Here is a 22880-nt window from a genome sequence, read left to right on the forward strand (position 1 = left end):
AAGGTTGTCGAAAGTTCTCGAAGGTTGTCGAAAGTTGTCGAAGGAAATAACACGACGATGGCAAAGTCTTTCTAAATATCAACTTGTGTCCCTTTCCATTACCTTTTAAAGGTTTATAGTAGTGGGTTCTCACGGGAAATTTGACACCATTCGGGTGTTTACCCGAGAAAAGGTGTTGCTAGACACCAAGAGTGGTATACGACCGACGGGTCTTGTGTATAAATGAACTGTCCCCTTAGCCTAGCTCTTTTATCAAGTGATTATATGGCTGTGTTTTATTACTATGAAGGCTGATTATTCCTTTATAATCAAACATTTTTGGTCTAGATCCTGTCTTATCACATTCAATCTGCACCGTAAAATCAGGTCTGGCAGACAGGGACTGAAATTCGGCTTCGGAATTTCGATGCGACTGCGGAGAACCCCCCCCCCCCCCCTCCATGACCAGTCCTCCCCTGGGGCGGACTCAATTTAATAAATGATTGATAATAATACTACTAATAATGTTGGGTTCTTGTATAGCGCTCATATCTGTCAGACTTGAGTATTTGACACTCCTGGCGCTTTAGAATAGAATAAGCAAGAAGATCACTTAATTCACCTGTCCTTACAAGTCAACAAGTATTTAATGCTTAATGGGGCACAAAAAATAAGATGACATACTTTATCATTTTTTTAGATCTAATATTAGAGATGATTAAACGTGTTCAAACAGAGGCGACCACTTTAACGGGCGTATGAACACATATGTTACGGTATAATTTATCACCCCAATGTTTACTTAAAGATTTCAAAACATATTTCAACTCATGGCTCAAACTTTTACATCTGATTTTGACACAATTATTGGATAGCCGTGGATGATTAGTATACATGGTGTTCACATCGGTGATTAGACCCAGCGTAGACCCCTACCACCACCCCCCCCCACTTTCAAAGAGAAGAATGGATTACAATGGATAAAAATCGCAATAGAATCACTAAATAACACTATAAGTTTATCTTTACGGTATGATTATTTTGTAGATGCACTAATTAGTTATCCTGACCAATCCTAACCATGTTAACTGTACTTATGATGCCATAAGTTATTATTATTATTATTATTAAAACGGTTGTAATTATGTAATATATTTGAAAGGCCTGCTTTTATTTCTGTGCTCATACTTTCAAGCATAACATTTCATCGCTTAGCCTGAACAAACTATCTGCATTAAATACTATACACCCATCAATGATGCAAATCGTGTATCAAAATAATCATGCATTGCGCGTTCTTTGTTTTAACTCCAGATTAATTCCATTGTTTGTTAATTGTATTTGCCAGGCTGCAATGGAACCTTACGACCCTGCGATAATAGTTTTATCACCCTCCTCGATCAATAATTAACCGTTTTATTTGCCTTTGGAGTAGTCCTGAAGTGATAACCCCGACGGTAACGGGGGTAAAGTCTACCCCAATCCCAGCCGCCTGGGAAACATCCCAAGCGGTGTAATGTTACAGCGTCATTGAGATACAAATTTTTCGTACGACAGACAACTAAAACAGGTAAGCCTCCGCCGCTCGTTACGAAATATTTCGTTTGGGAACAGATTGTTATGATTTGTACGAATGAGGTTATGATTGCATTGTGATGATGTAGTGAGAGTTCATTTTGTGAAGATGATGATGAGAATACTTATATTTTATTTCATAGTATTTTACATTAAGTATCGTGTTGTGACATAGCATGTATCCATACAGTCTGCTACATGTGGAGGCACATCTTGATCTATGTGGAATCCAAGTATATGTACAGTTGTACAGTGCATATCGAAAACAACCGACCGGAGATATATGTTGCTAACCAAACCCATGCACATGTCTTCAATATGGTGTAGGCCTATTCATGTATTTTGTAACAACTCGATAATGGAAGGAGTTGAACTTGAAGGATTTTTGATTAACTAGTTTGATTGTGATCGTGATTGACACTGTATTTATTTTACTCCCTACATTATGAGGATCATGTCAATCTCATCGCAAAGAAAGACAATTAGCATATAGAGGAAAATGAACTGTATGAATAGATGAAGAGAAGAGGAGAGAGAGAGAGAGAGAGAAAGAGAGAGTGAGAGTGAGAGAGAGAGAGAGAGGAGGAGGAGAAGGAGGAGGATAAGAATGACAAAGGGAGAGAGAAAGAGAGGGGCGGTACTCAAAACTGCAGTGTTCTGAGCAGATAAGACGTCTCCTCATGAACATAAGGATCATCACCTTTGAACTTGGATAAATCAATTTTCCTATTTCGCTATACAATGGGTTGATATGCCCACTGCAGTCGTTGAAATCGTTGTAATCTGAAACGAAATATGTCCAAGTGTACCAAGAGCATCGTATCAACATAAAAATCCATTCAAGACGAGGACTTTACACACAGGAGATCAGGAGTTCAAGAGAGCGAAAAGAAGGGCGGTTGCGGGAATGAATATGAAGACGGGGGGGGGGGGGGTGTGTGTTGGCACGACTGTTTTTTTAGGAGCAAATACCAGGAGTATACGACCCTAATACATTTCGCATAAAGCAATGATTATAACATCATTCATCAGACAAAAAATGTATCATTGTTAGAAGAAATTGTACATGTTTATCACCAAACATATAAGTGTCAATTACTACTGCATTATAATAATTGATTCATATTCTACCAGATAAAATAATTCCTAAGCTTATCATGATTTATGAAATATGACTATTATAATCAAGTAGTGTAGTTGATATGATCCATTTTCCTTTTTATAGAATTTTGAAATTAAAACGTCACGACTATGTAAGGTAAATGATAATGGCAATCAACAATGGTGATAAAACGTCTTACGTTATACTCTGATGCAGGCACATGCACAAAGTTACTTTGTCATCAGTAGAGGAATAAAAATAGGATTAATGGATAAATTACAAAATATTATAGACGTATTGTTCTTCTATATCGTCACCTACTCACATAACGTTACTTTATGTCAGCACAATCCGATATAGAACATTGTAATGATTGAATATTTGTCAAATTTGTTTTCCTAAATCATCCTTACTCCAATCATAATGTTAACGATGTAGCAATATAATACAAAGATGTTGCATAAAATAGACATGTTCTCTTTGTCAGAAGTAAAAGGAGAATCATATTCTGCTTACACTCACAGCAAAAAAGTATTTAAAAGTATTAGTTGAACATATTAGTATTTCATTTTTAAACCACCATTTGAATCATTCCATGAGCTATGTAAACTCTTTTTTTTTTTATTAAACAACAGGAAACATACTTTGACTTTTTAATTACATGATACATCTAAACATTTGTTTGGAGTTGTCTCTCTTCGAGTCAGACAAATAATGTGTAGTCAATCAACATGTCAAATAAATCGGAACATTATTATTTCGGTTATTCATTGTGTGAACCCGAACCAACGTGGCAAGTTGATTTAAACGATACATGACTGGTCGCCATCTTAAGTTTATAAGTAGCCGCATTATCATATTGTGACGTAATATCTATGATTACGGAGAAGTCTGGCACGGGATGCTTGGGTGTAGTTTTCTTCCTCTCAGTTAGTTTTCTACGTATCACGTACTATTATGTAACTCTTTAAGCACTACAAATCTTAATTTTATCTTTCATCCTTCGCTCTTAAGGGATTTAGAATTAAAAGGGCTGCTTTTTATGAAGTTCCTTCAATCATTTATGACTAAATTACAAAATTTGAGTGAACCTAAAATCATTTTTCATTGCGTTTTTGTTTTGTTTTGACGGGGTGTGTTTAGTGTTCATTGTTTTGTAATCGTGGTCTCATCAGATGATTGCATTTACCATCATTATCTGATGTTTGATTTTGATACGTTTATCTGAATTATAAAACAAGTGAAAAGTTGAACTGAACAATCAAAAGTGATGGAATTGATATGTATTTTGGTAAAATAGTTTCGTTCGGGAAGTTATATGCTCTTTGATGAGTCTCAACCATGAAAAAACAAATCATTTGATTCTAAATGCCCGACAATGATGGGGCACACAAATTATTTAACAAAGAAAACAAAGAAATAAAGTGTTAGCAAACTGACAATGATCATCTGTTTTTCAAACTCCATGTAAAAGGTCAATAAATATAAAATTATCTTCTGGAAAAATAGAAGTGTCAAATAATCTTATGAGTTACTTGTCTGACTCGGCAGGTGACAGATCTGTTGTCATCTCACAAAACTAATTTCGCGCTCTCACAAAATGAGGTATGAATATATTGTATACAACTTCTATGATATTTGTAGCAGATATTCCTGGATACGTGTGAAGTATGGATTTATAGAAAGAATGATGAAGATCCAATTAACATACATAGTGAGCAAGGAGGAAGTGTTAAGAAGAGCCTAAAGTGAATAGGAAACTGTTCTGTGGACATAGGACCAGGCAGATATGAGATGGTTGGGAACGTTTGTTACATGAAGGAGGTTTGGAGAATCTGACATTGACGCGCGAGAAGCGAAGGGAAGAGGAGTAATAGAAGGATAATGGTATTATAAATGGCTAGCATGAAAGAAGGAGAGAGAGAGAGAGATAGAGAGAGCGAGAGAGAGAGAGAGAGAGAGAGAGGAGAGAGAGAGAGAGAGAGAGAGAGAGGAAGAGAGAGGTTTCTTTGTATAGAACACATGCTTTTTTATTTGACTTAATGTATACCTAATTCCTAATGTGTAGATATTTACAACAAGTATATACATCTCGGTAACCTTTTTTTATTTTTGAGATTTGATTAAATCGAAATTCCTAAGCTTAATTCAATTCACGAATCTGACAGAAAATTATATTGACAATACCGTTGAGAAATTGTATTATATGAGATCTCTTTAACGATTTTACTGCCATTATCAAAGATAATCGCAAATTGTCCAAAGTTCACTCCGTATAATCGCCAAAAAAGTTTCCTAACTCAAAGAGTATTTGCTAACTTAACTTGTTTGCTTTAGATAAAACATTTTGGGTCGTGACGTAGTGCCCATGTTTGAATACAAATGCATCGTCATTATAATAAATACAAATGTTAAATGTTTTCTTTCTTCTGTCTTTATTCAAGCTGAAGTGTTTTTGCGTGTTCCTCCATAATTGACTTGTATGTTAAAGAGTAAAGATGATTCAAGCGCCATTAAGTTTTTAATGTAGTTTATGGATGTATTTTATGCTTCATTTCTAAAGGTCGACTTTTTCATACGTTTCATGTAGCGTGCTTGAAAAGGAAGATGTTCAATGTTATCTTCATGACATTAAATGCATTTATTGAGCTGTATATGTTATATTAAAACAGATTATCATTAATAATAGTAATAATAATAATAGTGTATACTTATAGAGCGCACACACCGTCCAGGGACGCTCATGGCGCTAGCTCAGCAACAGTTCTCTTTGATACAAGTAAAGTAAACAATTTTGCAATATTCATATAACCCATTTCAATCCTCAGCTCTTCTACTACTGTCATGTTTTTCCCTTACGCTTTTAATTCTGTTGGTACTAAATGTATTTTCAATCCTTAGATGGTATACATAACAAGTTGAATGCAATTTACACTTCCTGTTCTCCAAAAGAACAAAGCGTAGATGACGCTCTTAGCTTTGGAATGACAATAATATTAAGCTGTTTCAATTCTAGATGTGTTTATTTTTTATTTTTCAGAAACAACATGATTATTAGGATACATCAACTATTGTTACTAGCTTTGGTAGCTCCAATTCTGGCTCAGGAGTGGCAAGGTAAATATATAGTTATTATCATTTCATTTCATCTTGATATATTTTATCCAGTTCCGTAAAACAGTTTTTAAAACAGACCCTATTTGAACTGGTTTCTAGCTTATATAGTTGAAAATAGTGAGTATATTATCCCAAGGGGTGGGAGACCGGGGGTGTGGGGGGGGGGTTGCTCAATGCACCTACCAAGTATTACTATTGCCCTCCTAAGACGCAGAAAGCGCTCAATTAAGGAATGACTACACCTGGGTTGAGAGAGGCAAACTTAGATTACTATCTTGCCAAAGGTCCTTAATGTCGGGGTTGGGACACATTCCGGCGACGTATCACCTAGACAGCAACACGGCCTTCACCATCCTTTCTAACCTTTTCAAATGTATTTTATTAATGTACTTACAGTATTTTAAAGTATTTATTTGTTCATGTTTATTTATCTGTCTATGATTTTATTGATTTAGTCATTCATTCGTTCATTCGTGTATTCATTAATTTATTCATGTATTTATGTATGTATCTATTTTTTGATTAATTCGTTTATTCATGTATTTATTTACATATTTATTTATCTATTTATTTATTTATATAGTCAATCATACATTCGTTCATTCATTTATTTATTCATTCATTCATTTATTCGATCATCCCTCTATATGCCTATTATATATATATATATATGTATATATATATTTATTTAATCATAAATGTATATATTTGAATGTCTATTTCATTTCATTCGTTATAGATGAATCTACATGTGGCCTCCAGTACAAGGGATCAAGTTCCATGATCGTCGGTGGCCAGATGGCCGATGAGTTTGAGTACCCATGGCAAGCAGCTTTCTACCGAGGCGGACGCCGGATCTGCGGCGCTTCTCTCATTGATCCATACTGGATCATCACGGCAGCTCACTGCGTGTAAGTCCCGTTCCAATAGCTTGTTCTCTTTCGTGTATAATAATAATAGCCAGGGGCGGATCTAGGTGGTGGGGTTTCGGTGGTTCAACCCCCCCCCCTCCCCCCTTGGGCGGCCAAGTGAAAAGAAAAGAAAAAAAGAAAGAAAGTAAGTAAAACAGTAAAACGGCGCGATTTTTGGCAAAAAGCTAGATCCGCCCCTGAGTGTGTGTGTTTGTGTGTGTGTGTGTGTTGGATGTGTCTGCTTGTGATTATTATTAATGTTTTACTTATAATTTGTTAATTTTGTCAAAGGGGCACCAGTCCACAAGATCCTGATCTTTTTTGGCTGCCCCTAACGATATGTTAATTTTACACATGTATATGATTATGTCAATATGTTTTATTGCATTGTACTATTTTCTTTTATATCGCTGAATAAAGATGAATTGAAAAACGATTGGTGTACAGCTGCGCAAAAAAGTGTACACATTGGAGCATAGCGAGTAACCTTTGACACTGTGCACATTTAAGCTTAACCTGACATTAAATTTAGCAGTGAAATTACATAAACAGAAACATAATACTTTACAGGAATTGGATAGTAGTACGGTAGTCATTTTAAACATGGATCATATTTGATAAATGACAATTTCAAAAAGATTATCCTTTCTTCCCCTTAAGTCTTACTGGTAATTCAATCTCTGGAAATGCCTCTCAGTTTAAAAATGGGTTCTTGTATAGCGCTCATATCGATCAGACTTGGCTTTTCTTGATACGTATATCGGGTATTGTTACAGATCTTATAAAACGTCTATACTGTCCTATTTATTCGTCCAGGTGGACGACAAAGCTTTCTTTAAAAAAAAAATCTTTTGGCGGTATAATTCTTCATTCTTTCTATAAAATTTGAAAGCAATGCATAAACTCTGAAACATCTTTAACCGTTAGATACCTGTGACAGTCACGAAGTGCGGCACGAGGTCAAGTCTAACTCTGAGAACAGGTGTTTCAGTATGATCATTTAAGGGTTTTTTTCTTTTGGGTTTACCCATGTCTTGAGGGGCATGATGACTAAGTTACAGAATTTTTGATCCCTTTTAAAAATAACTACGGCAGAAATGATACGGGATATAAAACATTGGCGTTGGTCATTAACGTTGAAATTCGCTTTAAAAAAGCCACCATAACTTTGATTACAGGCATTGTGTTTGTATCTCCCTTGAATCAAATCAGTCAATATGAATCAGACAGAAAAAACGGCGTGTTTCTGACTCGCGTGGGTGGGGGCACATTTTTGACTTATTTACTGAAGGTATGTCACTCGGGTTTCAAGGAGTAGCACGGGGTAAGGGACACTTTTTTTTTTTGGGGGGGGGGGGTCTCGAAATTTGAAAATTTGACATTTTGCTCTGTTGGGGGGGGGGTCATCTCTTTTAGGTCAGCCATTGACATAATTTAAAAAAAAAATCACATAGGGGGGGGGGGGGTTGCTCCAAAATACACACATACAAAAGTGAAGGGGGGGTTCAACCCCCAACCGCCCCCCCCCCCCCTGCGTACGCGCCTGGTTGCGATTGATATCAGCTCAGACGGGGCCAGAAATAAATTCAAATTATATTCAAAACTAAAATCTCTACTTTTTATCTCACATCAAATAACCAAAACAGAGATATCATCTTCGAGCCCGAGATCTTCGAATTCAGGGTGGGCTCCAAGAGTCTTGTCAATGAGACCGACTCAACCCAGATGCGTCGGGCAATGGAACTCTACGTCCACCCCGACTTCAACCCCTCCACTTTGGACTACGACATCGCCCTCTTCAAGATGGAGAAGACGTTCAACCTTTGGGGCGACCACGAGGTGAACACGGTCTGTTTGCCGAAGAAGAGCGACGAGTCGAGGTTCTTGGTCGGCGAAGATTCAGTCGTCACAGGCTGGGGTGCTCTGGAAGAAAGCGGTAAGTAATTTTTTTATATTTTTTTAATTAATTTATTTATTTCTAATCTTTTGTCAGGGTAGCCCATTCACCAATAAGTATTGGTCCTCCATTGGACCCTGAATAAACATGAACATATTTAAATAAAAAAGCATTACGTTTATACAGAACAGTTAAAATGAAATTCCATAATACATGTCAATAGTAAATGAACGCATCGCCCTTTTATTTGGACTCTTATTTTTGTTATCTAATTTTGTCCTTGTGCGTCCCGGAATAGAAATCATAGACAGACGTCGCAATGAAAAGGCCTAGTATTATTATTATCAGTATGATTATTATTGTCCTTTTTTTATTATTATTGGGGTTGGCAAAACGGCCGCGAAGTCCAATTGAAGAACAAACAAAAAAATGAAAATTATAATTTTTCGGGATTGATAAACCACGCCTCTTGTTTTGCTCTAATATATTTTCGCCCCATCCTGTCTGACAATCTCTGATCCTGGTGTTTTTATACTTTATGAAACTTCAATTCTTAAATCGGTTAAAAACCTTTCAATTATATACATAAATATTTTCTCCCCCAGGCCCAAGTCCAACTGAGTTATACGAGGTCACAGTTCCTATCTACGACCAGCATGAATGCAACGTATCCTACTCGGGGGAAATCACTGATAATATGATATGTGCTGGAGTGGCAGAGGGAGGAATCGATTCTTGCCAGGTATGACTTACAAAGCAGTTGAATAAAACAGAATTTATGTGCCTGTTTCTAAGTATTGTATATTTGAAGGGGCAAGGGCGCGAATTCGGTTGTATATCCTTTCTTTTATTGATAGTAATAATACTATTAAAAGTATTTCTTAATGTATACATGGTCTTGCCCATTTCTACTAAATTTAATCTGGATGTTAGGCGATGATAAGCTTTTGGTCAAATGTTTTTTAACAAAAGAAATAAGTCTGAGCCTCTGAGGTCTACTTTTTCTTTGTGAAACGTGATTTTTTTATCAGGGCTCGGATTTAACTCAATTATTAGAGTACAGACCTTTGTGTAAGACTTTAGATCACTGAGTCAATCGCATTTATCACTTATATCTAGGAAATGTTTGCTATGTATGAATCCGTCTATTCGGGAGGTTTCTTGAAGTTCTCCAATCTGCATGTTTCAATTTATGATATTTAGCTTTAAAAATGTCGTAAATTGTAGTTTGTATTGTGTTTCATTATGTATTTACTAGTTATCGAAAACATCAAAGGAAGCCGAGAAAATCACGGTTTGTATATATTTTTGATTGGTCCTCGTTTTCAAAATGACGCATACAAGCAAGTGTCGTCAGCATGCATGAAATGACGTTATGAAGAAAAAAAAGGCAAAATGCACTCTGATTGTAAGTTGGTTTTATTAAAATTAGAGAAATCGTAGAAACAGATTGGTGAACGTAAAAGCAAAAATACAATACGAACAAGAAAGTTATGAACTTTTGAAGTCGTTATCAATAAAGCACAAATCGGCGAATCTGTGACGTATTTTCGACTTCTCCCATTTTTTGATGAAGGAATAGATTTGTTTTATACAAGGGTGATGTAAAAATTATGATATTTATGGTTCATGTACGATTGAACATTTTTCTGAGAGAAAGTCGGAAATTATGAATCTCTGTACAGTGAAACTTGGAGAGAACCTCGAAATTTTATGTGCACCGTCAAATATTCATAACTTTCTTATTTTCAATCGGATTTTGCTCAAACTTTCACTGTCGTGTTTCTCCAACTTTTCTACTTCTATAAAAACCAACTTAAAATCAGGGTGGACTGTTCCCTTAAGAAATGTTTCAGTGCACAGAACAGACTTTAAGAAAATACTTCCTTCTACTGCATCTTAAATAATAAACAAAAAAATAGATTACCATTAGTTCGGACTCAGGTAAAATACTGTTTAAACTATTTCCAACAATTGGTAGCAAAAATATACTCTGTCACGAAATATATTTTTATTCTGTCTGACCATGATTATCAGGTTTAGTACACCTAGTCAGATGGCATGGTATTTCGTCAATCATTGCATTTGTGACTTGATACATCGAAAGCGTTTGAAAAAGACGGGCTTGGTTGTTTTTATATGAATGTAATCATGTTTATTGATGTAGCTTTTTTTCTTCTCGCAAACCACTTTAATTGAGAACCTTGTAGTTTTCAGATTTCTGAATCATTAGTTTAATAGACTGTGTCATCATCTCTTTGAACAATGAAATGTTTCTCGCTTTTCAGTTATAAAACAAGGTCTGTTGATTTCTTTTATTCTTACACATTTCTAGCTACAAGAATATAGTTTAATTTTAGATTTTCTTTCTTTAAGGTATCGCAGCACTTTTTCCTGCAAACGTAAAACACGTACTTGAGAAACTGCATTGTGTATTTCGCCTACCGTTCATGATAAACCGATGATAAAAAAAATCGGACCTATAGTTACAAGGTCACGTGACCTTTTGTCTTTGCATGTCAGCCCGAAAATCGCTCATTTTTGTGATTTGTGTACAAAACATATGGAAATGTCATTTTTCCTAAAAATAGATCAAACATTGGTTATTGGGTCTTGTTTAAAGTTTAGGTGGTTGTTTTGGGAGTCAAAATAGTTGAATTGTAGGAAGAAATGAAAAAAAACAAAAAACAATAACATAAATAAGTTTAAAAAAACAATGAAATACATAAGAAATTATAAAAACAAGAGATAACATAAGGAATAAGCTGGAAATGGCTCTTCCAATTTTTTTTGTCATATAATTGTTCCAAATGGTCTAATGAATATATGTAGTGAAAAAGAATGCTTAAATATGAATAATATAGGATTTATGGGTAAAAATGTGATTTTATGACGTTATTTGCATAAATTACCATAAATATGCAAATGAGGGATTTTTTTTCAAAAAATTGAAATTATCATATTGTTCTATACACTTCACTTGACATGCGTGCAAATTTTCGCGGAGATCGGCCGTTTCACGGCCGAGATCTTAGGGGGGGCCATAATGCCCCCCCCCGGCCGTAGTAAGACTTCAATAGCCCGGCCTTATTAGGGTTAAATAGGTTCGTGTTGTTAAGAATCCACTGCTTTCTGCTCCAACAAACGTTCACATGCGGAGTCGTTTATCAACTAAATTATTCAAATTTATGGATGCTTCCTTCCCAGGTGTTTGTGTTGTTGAAGCATTTCATTCACCTGCTATCATTCTTTGTACTCCAATTGCCAGAACGCAAATTACATTTTGGTTTTATTGTTTCATCGGAGTCGTTTATCAACTAATTATTCAAATTTATGAATGCTTCCTCCCCAGGTGTTTGTAGTGTTTATGCATTTCATTCACCTGTTATTTTTTGTATTCATATTGTTAGAATACAAAATGCATTTTGGTTTTATAGTTTCATGCAATAAGTAAGTCAATAAAAGAGTATGTTCTGCACAATAAAAACAATGTGTGTCCCTATTGTAAAATGTAATATGTGTCCCCTCATTTTGTAATAGTTAATTTACCCATTCACATAATAGAACTACCTGCCTGGTGAAGCCACTGGTCCGTGACCCCTGAGCACTCAACACCGTCTGGGAGTCAGTTTGTGTTCAACTTCTTTTATGAGACAAATACAAGCAAACGTTTCCATATGTAGAAACCTGATTTAGCTTTATTTGGTCCATCAAAACAGCGCGTTTGGGATGATAAAAACAGTGCATATCATCTATAATTTTATGTCTTTAGCAAAATTATATTCACTCCAAGCAAAAAATAAAGATGAATTAGGTTCATACGTTGAGTCTTCGGAATACTTTTTAATACTATTATGTATCAAATTTTTGCCTCGCTACGAAAGTTAGAATTCAAGCTGCATATAATTGTTAGGTAGGGCAAGCCATAATGCTTGTCCAACCTAGCAACGACTAATTTATGCAATTTACTTTAAGACTACTGATATACTAATGATATACTAATGAATCAGACACTGCACCGGCATCAGACCAAACATACTTTTACATTAATAATAATAATAATAATCCGGTTTTTTATATAGCGCTCAATACACCGATCCAACGATGTACCTAAGCGCTTTACAGATATATTATTACCCCGGTCATCGGATTCAGGCTTACCCGCACACAATGTGTGCACATTTTCCACTCCCTGGGGAGCATTCCAGCCAGTCGCCATTTTACAGGCGCACACTTGCTCGTTCAACCACATGAACGTTCGCATCCTACCGGGTACCCATTTAACACCTGGGTGGAGAGTAGCAAGTGCAGGTAAATATCTTGCCAAAGGATATTAGTTGCCGTGTAGGAATGACCAAGAATCTGTCGGTGTGACTCGGGCGTTACCATTTTATCATTTGATTTTCCATTTTTAGGGTGACAGTGGAGGACCCATGGTGGCATATAAGAACGGCACCACGGACCAGTACTATCTCATCGGGATTGTGAGTTGGGGATACGGGTGTGCTCGGCCAGGCCTCCCAGGAGTGTATACCAGGGTCACCGAGTTCGAAGATTGGATCAGCCCCATCTTTAATGGTGGAAACCCGACAACCAGTAAGTAAGAGATCGTGATCATCATGCAGATGCAGAAAACGATATTATATATATATCCCTCTCTTTTTTGTTTAAAGTGAAATCATTGTCACTACTAAACGATTTTGGTTACAGGAAATTGTCAAAATTAGCTTTCTGTTTGGTCTAGTAAGTTTGGCTTACGTTGATGATTGCAACATGACAAAAGGATGCCTCTCGTCAACATTATTATTCGATACAAAAATTATAAAAAGAAGTTTTTTAAAGCAGTTAGATATATAGTCTTATGGAAACATTAAAAAACCTTTAGTATTGAGAAAGAATCTCAGTAAGGAGGATGAAAAAGAGAAAGAGGATACAAAGAGGAACAGAGGAATGAAACAATATGGAAAGAAGAAGAAAAGGAACAAACTGGATTTTTCGATTGCTGACAAAGAACCTTACCAGTATGAGCTCAACAAGTCTAAATCTGCTAAATATTTATCTATGTTTATCTATAACAGAGGATGGTACCTGTGAGGCAGACGAGTTCTTATGCCGAGGTGGAGAGTGTATAGCCGACAGGTACAGGTGTTCCGGAAGTGGACAGTGCTACCATGACACGGACGAGGAATTTTGCGGTAAGGAATAAAATAATTTAATAACCATCGACTGATTTGATCTTGTTTTACTTTTTTATTTGGGATTTCAGTATAACTGTGCATGAGTCAACAGATGTAGATTCCCTGATTTCAAAGCGGGCAGAGTTCAATCTGTCTTCATGTTCTTTATAGGCCTACTGTATTTGACTACACTATGGCATAGCGAGCGCAAGTGGTTATTTATGCGATCGGTAAGCACTTCCCTTCCACTCTTAGGCATCATAAACATATGACGCGGTACAATCCTACAGTTTTTTTCGTGATGACGTAAGTGTAATAGCCTACTCTTAATAGTTCTGTATCTCACTACACAGAGCTCAGTGAATACGCATAGGAACTTTGTACCGCGCACTTTACACTCTTTAACGTTATTGTGTTATTTTTAACCGCCGCGGTTGACCACTTCATTCATGATACTAGCCTTTCCACAATTGTTTATTGGACTCCTCCAGACGGACTCATGAAGATGTTCGATGTCTTCTACTACGATCGCATTGACCCAGCCAATATCACCAGAACCGACGACAACCAGGCGTCCAAGGAGCTCTGCGCCGACACGTGCCTCGACATCCGATGCCGGGCCTTCGATGTCACCGAGGAGGATGACGGCGACACCTTTAAATGCGACTTCGCCATGGCTGGCTTCCGCACCGTAGCCGAAGCCAACGATCAAAACAGGACTTTCAACCACTTCGTCTACCAGTCACAAGGTAATAATAGCAATGGTGATAGCAGGGGCGTAGCCAACAGGGGAGGGCGCACTGTATCAATGACATTTTTTTTGTTTTAATTTTTTTTAAATAAATATCAACAGCAACCATTGTAACAATAATAATTATTTTTGAAAGAAAAAGGCCCGTGCTGATATCTCAGTTTTTGTTATTCTCTCTCTCTCTCTCTCTCTCTCTCTCTTCATTCCTCTCTGAATTAAACTATAACACTATGATTTTTGTTATATTGTCGGTAATTGAAAAACTATAATGATTATCATTTCATCCTATTTTAGAACCCGGGAGTGAGCTAAACCAGGCCGCAGGTGTGATCGGATCCCCGTCCTATTTTGATGCCGAACTTGAGCCTGATAAGTGAGCAAATTCTTGCGTAATAAACCTTAAGCCCACCGCATACTATATGAGCCTTCTGTGATCTGGTTTTCAATTAAATCGCAATCGCATTAGATATGAAAACTTCCACAATACAGTCAAACCTGCTTTAGCGACCACCTTTATACGACTGAACTTACGATTGAGAGTCCTTAATTGGTTTGTTCCTTCAACGAAGCCTGCAGTTCTCCAACATTGTCATTTCATTATTCGTATAAGCATTTGGAACCTTGATTAAAAAGATTTTACATGTTTGGATGTTCAAGTTGAATACTATTTCAAATTCTTCCAAAATCGGATCGTAAAATGGTCGTTTAGTTTGCGGTGGGGCTTAATGAGCAAATTTGAACATTTTAACAAATTGTCTATTCGTCAAGCAATATTGTATTCCTTTTTATTGATTTTCGAGAAGTATTACAAGTTATGCAGATTATGTCCCGTACTTACAATTAGACCAAGTACTTCTGTGTTCAGCTGGGGCTCTAAAGAGATTGTGACGCAAACTTATATTTTTAAGACAAATTCAGAGAAACTTGTGGGACATGCAGTAACACACATTTTTCTGTAGGCAGTAGCCCCTCCCCATAATTTTCGCGCTCCTCTAAAAAAATATATACATGAGTAAATAGGAAAATTATAGGAATAAACAAATAAATGAATTGATAAAGAAATAAACAGACAAATAGATGTAAAGCACACAACAAAAAAACAGGTAGACAAATAAATATATGCATAATTGAATAAATACATAAGTAAATAAATGAATAAGTACGTGGAATAATTAATCAATTAGTTAATTATTCCCTTTTGCGTTTAAGTTTTGAGACATTTGAGACAGGGTACTTAAAAATCCCCTCATCCTCTTTTCGGTCCTGATAATCTCATTCACAAATTTACTAACGTGCCTTTCTCCGTTGCATCCAATATCATTTCATTTTACGAAACAGTCAGAGATACACGTGGACCATCAATGTGCCCCGCGCGAGCGCCGATACGACCAAATTCAATATCCTTGCCGTAGAGGGCAACTCCATGTGCGAGGACGTCGATATGGACTACGCGCTCCTGTCCATCGCCGGCACCAACGAGACTGAGAAGACCTCCTTCTGCCTCAACGAGTATGCAATGGGAGCCGAGTTCATGGTCAAGGGCACCGAGGAGGTCGTCGTCGAGATGATGACGTCAAACTCGTCTGCTTACGGATTCCTCCTCGAGTACGAAGCGAGTAAGTTGTGTTGTTAGAAGGGAGTTCCTGGAAAATGATAAAGAGGGAATGAGAGAGAGAGCGAGAGAGAGAGAGAGAGAGAGAGGGAGAGAGAGAGAGAGAGAGAGAGAGGGGGAGGGGGTTGCTAGACCATTCTTTATGTAGATACACACGCACACACACACACACAACAAAAATCACGAACAAATACCCCAAAAGTATATGAAGAGTTTAATTCCAAAGGAGCTAAATCCATTTTTGTTTCGTCAGAGAAAAAAGGAAATGTTTACCAGATTTTGTTCAGTCGTCTATGGAAAAGTCATATATATTAAAAGGTGCATTGTTTCACAAATGCTCCCAAAGTTTAGGTAAATAATTTTGTTGAAAGACATGTACTTAAGTGAACAATGTTCTGATGTGAATAACTCAATTTTCATTTAAAGTGGATTTAGCCCCTTTTGGAATTTAGCTCTTCATATGTAGAAAACAAACAAACATATAAAAAGAAAAGAAGCACAAATTAGAACAGAATTAAAACCGAATGAAGGAGGAGAAGAGAGAGAGAGAGAAAGAGAGAGAGAGAGAGAGAGAAAGAGAGATAGAGAGAGATAAAGAGAGATAGAGAGAGGGGGGAAAATGAGACAGAGGGATCGAGGGAGGGGTACAAAATATTATTTTTTTCCTCAAGAAGATGAGTGAGCGAGAGAAAATCCAACATTGAAAGCAAAGACAGCATTTTCTAATCTTTGTTGGCTCTGCTTCTTATGTGCATTGCTATCATTCTCCTTGTTTCAGTTTATGATTGCAACAAAGTCCACACATTGGCACCAGGAGCTGTGACGTCACCCAACTATCCTGCAGAATATCCCAACGATGTTTCCTGTACAACACACCTCATGGTAAGACCTTTCAACTTGGTTGCGAAACTTCTCAAGAAGATTTTAGCAAATATGTTTAAACATTTGATAAAGTCTTAACTAGAATGAATTACCCTGCACTCTTTTGCAAGACTAAGAAAAACGCTGCCTATGGCAATTTTGATAGTCTTGTTCATCACCCTGCGATATATAATCCTAAGGTGATTTGTAGTGTTGTATGACACTTGCTCCTGCGACAATATTGTTCGCGACAATTTCCTACAATATCTGAATTCTTAACCCCAGCCCTGGACCCAATACTACGCTCTATCCCTGACCCTAAAATGCCTAGGTCACATTTGCCCCGGCGGCCATGCGGTCTAAAATATCTACGGCCAATAGCAATTATAGGACCGCCGCAGCATTCCCACGGTCACATACAGTAGCGGTCACATAATTTATGTTAGGCTAGCCGCATGGCGTATTTTGAATTTGTGGATACAGAAATTCTGCGACTGCGTACGGCCTGTGAAGTGATCACGCACAGTCAACTTAGGGCGTCCCTGCGGCGGCCGTAGCATTTTGACAAATACTAAGGCAGACGCAAGGTGGCCGCAAGGCAGCCGAAGGGGGACCATACGGCGACCGTAGGCCAGACTGATGCTACCGCTTCAGTCTGTAAAGAAAATGCAAGGCTTCCGTACGCTCGACGTACGATCGCCGTGGAATCGCTCCACGGCATGGCTACGGCGTGTCTAATCTAAGCTATGGCGAACCTAGAAATGAAAACAGTTATAAATCCGCGTTATAATCCCACGGGGACCAGTACGGTCTCTAAAGATAGGGATACGCCCTAGGGTGACCCTGAGGCCACCGCAGATTCTCTGCGGCCGCCGCAAGAACATGTATCTCTCGATTTCGGGGGCGTACGGCCGCCGTAATCCTAGAGCATATGTGATTTAGGCATAATCTTAAACTTATTTTTAAACCTATTGACGAAATCAAGACGGAGTTTTTGTTGAAGGAGCAAATATCTGATTACCAATTTCTATGAGATATTAAATTGCTCTTAAAAGCCCTTTAGCTTGTTGAAAGTCTTTGCGGTCGTTTTAAATGTTCATTTCAGAATAATTCTGTTCTTTTCTTCTTCAGGCACCAGAAGGACAGGTAGTGTACTTCAACTTTAAGGCGATGAACGTCGAGGCCCACCCATCCTGCATATACGACTATGTCACCCTCTACAATGGTCCGGACCAGAACGCTTCTACTCTCGTTGGTCGTTACTGCGGCAGTAATGTGCCCACGACAATGTTCCAGTCGACGGGGCGGGACATGTTTATCATGTTTTCTTCGGATGGGTCGGTAACGAATACAGGATTCAAAGCCGATTTTAACTTTGACATCGGTGAGTCGTAGGTCTGTTTGTTTTAAGGGGACATCCCAGGAGACCGACAGCCCACGCGAGACCGATACTGTCGGTCAATATAACCTTTAGACCAATTATTGTAAGCAGGCCATTGTCGGTTGTCTGTCTCGAGGGATGTAGCCTGTTTACTGTCGGGGCGTCGCAATCTCCTATTAAAGGGAGGGGTTGACCTTTTCTTTCTGTCTGCAAACTTTAACATTCTGAAAACCAATTGTCAGCAAGCTTGTCTGAAACTTTGTTCCAACAGCCTTCCCACATAAAAATAGTTCAGCGACGCCTAAGGTTTCTTTTTTTTTCCAACCCATTTTCTAAATTCTAGATTTAGTGCCCAGGGCAGGTCAAACTTCGGTAGTTCGAGATTGCAGTTGAAAAAAATTTCCGGGTGGCGGGTCGATTAGATTAGGCAATATAGCATTATGAACTGTCGTGAATATTTATTTGCAAAAATGACTATTTTCATTTTCTCTCTGTGTATCCCTTTAAAGGCATATATACAGCATTTACATTGAGTTCCTGTATAAGGACAACACATTTGTTGGTAAAACCGAAGATCTTTACCTGTGTCATGTCTTAATATCAAGAATTACCATTGCTTTACAAAAAAAAAATTAAAAAAAAATAAAATAAAAAAAAATCGTTAATTGATATCAAGAAATAGGAATAAATGTTAAAACGGCTTGCCATGGACACGCATGATCAGTGAACGTTCACGCCGTTCTCGTCCACTCAATCTAAAAGTCATATGACGCATCTTGTACAACGGGCATTAATTTCATGTGGCTCCCGAATCAAAACTTTCGATGAGACAATCGCAAAGTCTTTCGGGAAAAGCAACCGAAGGCATTTCAACAGCCTTCTCCGCCAACCATTGAATTCAGAAATGTACGACTATTACAATGTTTTACGCACACATACATGATTTCTATATGATATACAATAATGGCTGTACAACTGTTCTTGGGTTGACTTTACAAACATTATCTATGTCTTTCTTTCTTATTAGCTCGTGAACCGACTTCGGACCCGGACATCGCCGTTATCAACTCTCTGGAGAGCGAATTATCCGCGTTCAAGTTCGGAATCGCGGCAGCCTGTATATTCGGTGCTCTCCTTATAATGGTGGTTTCAGCGTCACTCTACACCGTCACTCAACGCGACGCTATGAACGCTGCGAAACTGGCAGACATAGAGGGTGCAGGTAAATTGCACTTTTCGTAGATCGGGCTAGGGACGGAACGATCACACGGGATCCCCACGGACCCCCCCCCCCCCCAATCGCCCTGTTTCAAATCTTTATTTTTTGTTTTGTTTTGCTTGTCAGATATATTAGCCGCATAATTGTGCACAGCTCGGTACAAACAGATAACTTTATATTAATACATGTATTTTCGTGTCTCAAAATCTCAAAACTCTTTGTTTTATGTCAAAATAAAAAGATAATTAATTAGATATAGTAATACAAGTGTTACTTTGAATTCAAATGCGACCATATTAGCCAAGTAAAAGTTTTTTTTTTCATCCGTCCTTTCATAAATTAAAACTATTTTAGACATCTCATGAATTTGCCGAATTCACTTTAACCTATCCCTTTGATTATTCAACAATTGCTGACTTGTATCTCAATATATCTGACGATGGACAGTAGAATGATTATGATCTAACACATTTTTTTGATTGGATGTAACAAACTAATTTTTACAGAAGACGCAAAACCCGGCTATCACACACTCGACGATGACGAGGAAGGCGATGACCCCTACACCTCGATTACCGACACCCGCAACGCCAACGGCATCACCAAAGTCACAGATAGTCAAGGAACACAAGCAACCAAGGCCGGTATCGTAGCCGAGACCGGTCACGGTTATGCCGCCGTAAAAGCCAACGGCGACGTTACCAGCTACGTCGTCAATGACGAGGTCGATAGCGGCGCCGCTGTCAACAAGGGATTCGTTGAGGACGAGGGCCTGGCTGAAGAGGCGGCCGCCGCCGTGGCTGCTTTTGACGCAGCCGTCGTCGATTCGAACGAGGGCATGCTGGAAGACAAGGAAGAAGATAACTCCGGCTACCAGAACATTGTTGTTGCTGCTGATATCAGCCCCCTACCGAAGGAGAATACGGAAGAAGAGGCCTTCCCCCACCCTCCTCTACTTGGTGAAACTGATAGTATGCCGCCGCCACCAGAAGAAACACCACCTCCACCACCCCCTCCGGAAACCGAGACTAGCACACCCAAAGACAACAACGAAGACAACTCAGCGCTGTAGTGCACAACAGGAATAACATCAATTGCTCAGCGCAAATTGGGGGTAGGGTGCACAAAACGTGTTAATGATGAAAGCTGTTGAATCAAAGAAGGCTTAAATTCTACCTTTTACGCGGGGAAAAAATATTACACCGAACAGACAGTGGCATGCCCCTGATAAAGAATCCATGCTAGTTTTCCTGTGGATATACAGATCTGGGCCCATATTCAGTAAACACTAAAGCTCGTTGTCAACTAATTACATAGGCTAAAGTATATAGTTAGTTGCCAATTGGGATAAGAAAGGTTTTATGTATGAGCCCCGAACACCAAATTGATTCTCTCTTCATGTGCATTGCCATGATTATACTAAAGGAATAGTTTTCGCCCTACCGAAGAGTCCTTGTCTCGAAAACATTTTTTCCTATTATTAAAGAGTTTATTACCTGTCGACTCCTATTTTTTCATCACTCTTATAATTCCTTATATTAAAGATTATATTAGAGTATAGGAATAAACCAAATTCACCCCCAAATTAATTACATCTTCTGAAAACGGGTATCATGGATAAGAAAAGAAAAAGTACATGAACAACAAGTACACCTGTATCCGTGATTTTATTACACATTTTAGTTCCGAAAATATCTAATGACATGTATCCAATTTTTTAATTTAACGCGACCAAAACCAATTCTATATTGATGATGAGATTCTAAATTCCAATAAAATAATCACATGAAATCGCTCATCCTTTTGGTACCATACGGATGCTATATGACATTATTTTCGTAGAGGCAACTGAAAGCATATACGTTATATTTCGAATGCCTTTGTTCAAGATGTTCATATTGGTATTGACAGTGTCTATTAGTCTTATCATTTGAGGAATTAAGAATGTACGGCAATTTTTTTGTCTATATATGTATATAACAATAAGAAGATTTTGTATATATTTTCATTTTTGCCAACTGTTTAGCGGGCTGTTTAGGTTTCGAACCATTTTTGAAACCGTAATATTTTCAAACAGTATTCACTTAGCGATTACAATGGCATATGAAGCACGTGTAATGAGTTGTTGCCTGTTAATTTGATAAAAATGAAAGTGTTATGGTCCTAAGAATTTATGCATTTCAAGTATATTATCACATATTATATTTTCCAAACTCATTTGAGTACATTGCTTTGAATCATACCTCAAAATGTCCACATGTTTTGCTTCTTGATGAATATAATGTATACTTTAGATTTAATTTCATATAGTTTTCTTCGTCATTTATATTTCATTCGACTTTATTACTGTACAATGCATGCAAAGGCCGAGAGTAAACGATGTTAGTCGTAGAATAAAACAAGAAATTGATGGGAAATAATATATAAACTGGATTTTTCCTTTCCGGCGTTTCCTTCTCGGGATTTTGTATGCAAGGAATATTTTATTGCACAATAAAAATAAATGCAGGCAACGTAATTTGATTTGTTTTTCCCTTTATGTCTGCGGTGTAAAATTGTTCAGTACATAAAAGGAATGGACAAAACACTTCATGTTAAACAATTTTAAAATGATACTTTGTTGACAACAGAGAGAGAGAGAGAGAGAGAGAGAGAAATTATTTATATCATGAAGATATAAGTTAAAGATGGAAAGACTGAGAGAGAGAGAGAGAGAGAGAGAGAGAGAGAGAGAGAGAGAGAGAGAGAGAGACATAAACAGAAAAGAGGAGACAGGGACAGAGAAAGAACAACAAAAGATAGAAGGACACCGTCGATGCCTCTTAAGAGATAAAATAATTTAAGGTACAGGCTGCTAGACAAATTGTAAATTATTATTTGTGAAAATCCGTATACACAGTGTCATGTATTTCACAATATTTATCATATTATACAGATAAAACAATAAAGGCAGCCATGATGCATTTTAAAGATCAGGATCGATGTCGTATATCGAGGGACTAGGGACACAACTATCAGCATAAATTTTATTCAATATTCTAGTTTGAATCGAATTCTATTTTCTCACAAGAAGATATTAAAAAGAAGAAGAAAAAGAAAAATCTAGATTGAGAGAGAGAGAGACATACACACAAAAAAAGAGAGAGAGGGAGAGAGAGAGAGAGAGAGAGAGAGAGAGAGCGAGGGGAGAGAGAGGGAGAGAGTGGATGAGAGAGAGGGGATGAGAGAGAGACTGAGATAAAGAAAGAGATAGAATGAGAGAGAAAGAGAGAGAGAATGAGAGAGAGAAAAAGAGACT

The 22880-nt window shown here is 37.6% G+C and overlaps 1 protein-coding gene across 1 annotated transcript; it reads left to right on the top strand.

Moving 5' to 3' along the window:
• Window positions 1-1449: 1449 nt before the first annotated feature.
• On the top strand, window positions 1450-22100 carry LOC105440755. Its single transcript, XM_030984374.1, has 14 exons — window positions 1450-1549; window positions 5697-5773; window positions 6513-6684; window positions 8331-8620; window positions 9187-9323; window positions 12997-13177; window positions 13660-13776; window positions 14250-14507; window positions 14804-14882; window positions 15848-16125; window positions 16900-17003; window positions 18114-18366; window positions 19391-19585; window positions 20089-22100. Exons 2-14 carry the CDS (start codon window positions 5704-5706, stop codon window positions 20652-20654), a joined length of 2700 nt encoding a protein of 899 aa, XP_030840234.1. The 5' UTR covers window positions 1450-1549; window positions 5697-5703; the 3' UTR covers window positions 20655-22100.
• Window positions 22101-22880: the final 780 nt, after the last annotated feature.

Source organism: Strongylocentrotus purpuratus, unplaced genomic scaffold (assembly GCF_000002235.5).
Source record: "Strongylocentrotus purpuratus isolate Spur 01 unplaced genomic scaffold, Spur_5.0 spur5_scaffold_14, whole genome shotgun sequence".
NCBI classification, from domain to species: domain Eukaryota; kingdom Metazoa; phylum Echinodermata; class Echinoidea; order Camarodonta; family Strongylocentrotidae; genus Strongylocentrotus; species Strongylocentrotus purpuratus.

Excerpts from the sequence above, each read along its gene's own strand:
- LOC105440755 (XM_030984374.1), top strand. The coding sequence starts at position 5,704 with ATGATTATTAGGATACATCAACTATTGTTACTAGCTTTGGTAGCTCCA. Across the intron at positions 5,774-6,512 it reads TCTGGCTCAGGAGTGGCAAG|ATGAATCTACATGTGGCCTC; the intron begins GTAAATATATAG and ends CATTCGTTATAG. Across the intron at positions 17,004-18,113 it reads CCTGTACAACACACCTCATG|GCACCAGAAGGACAGGTAGT; the intron begins GTAAGACCTTTC and ends TTTCTTCTTCAG.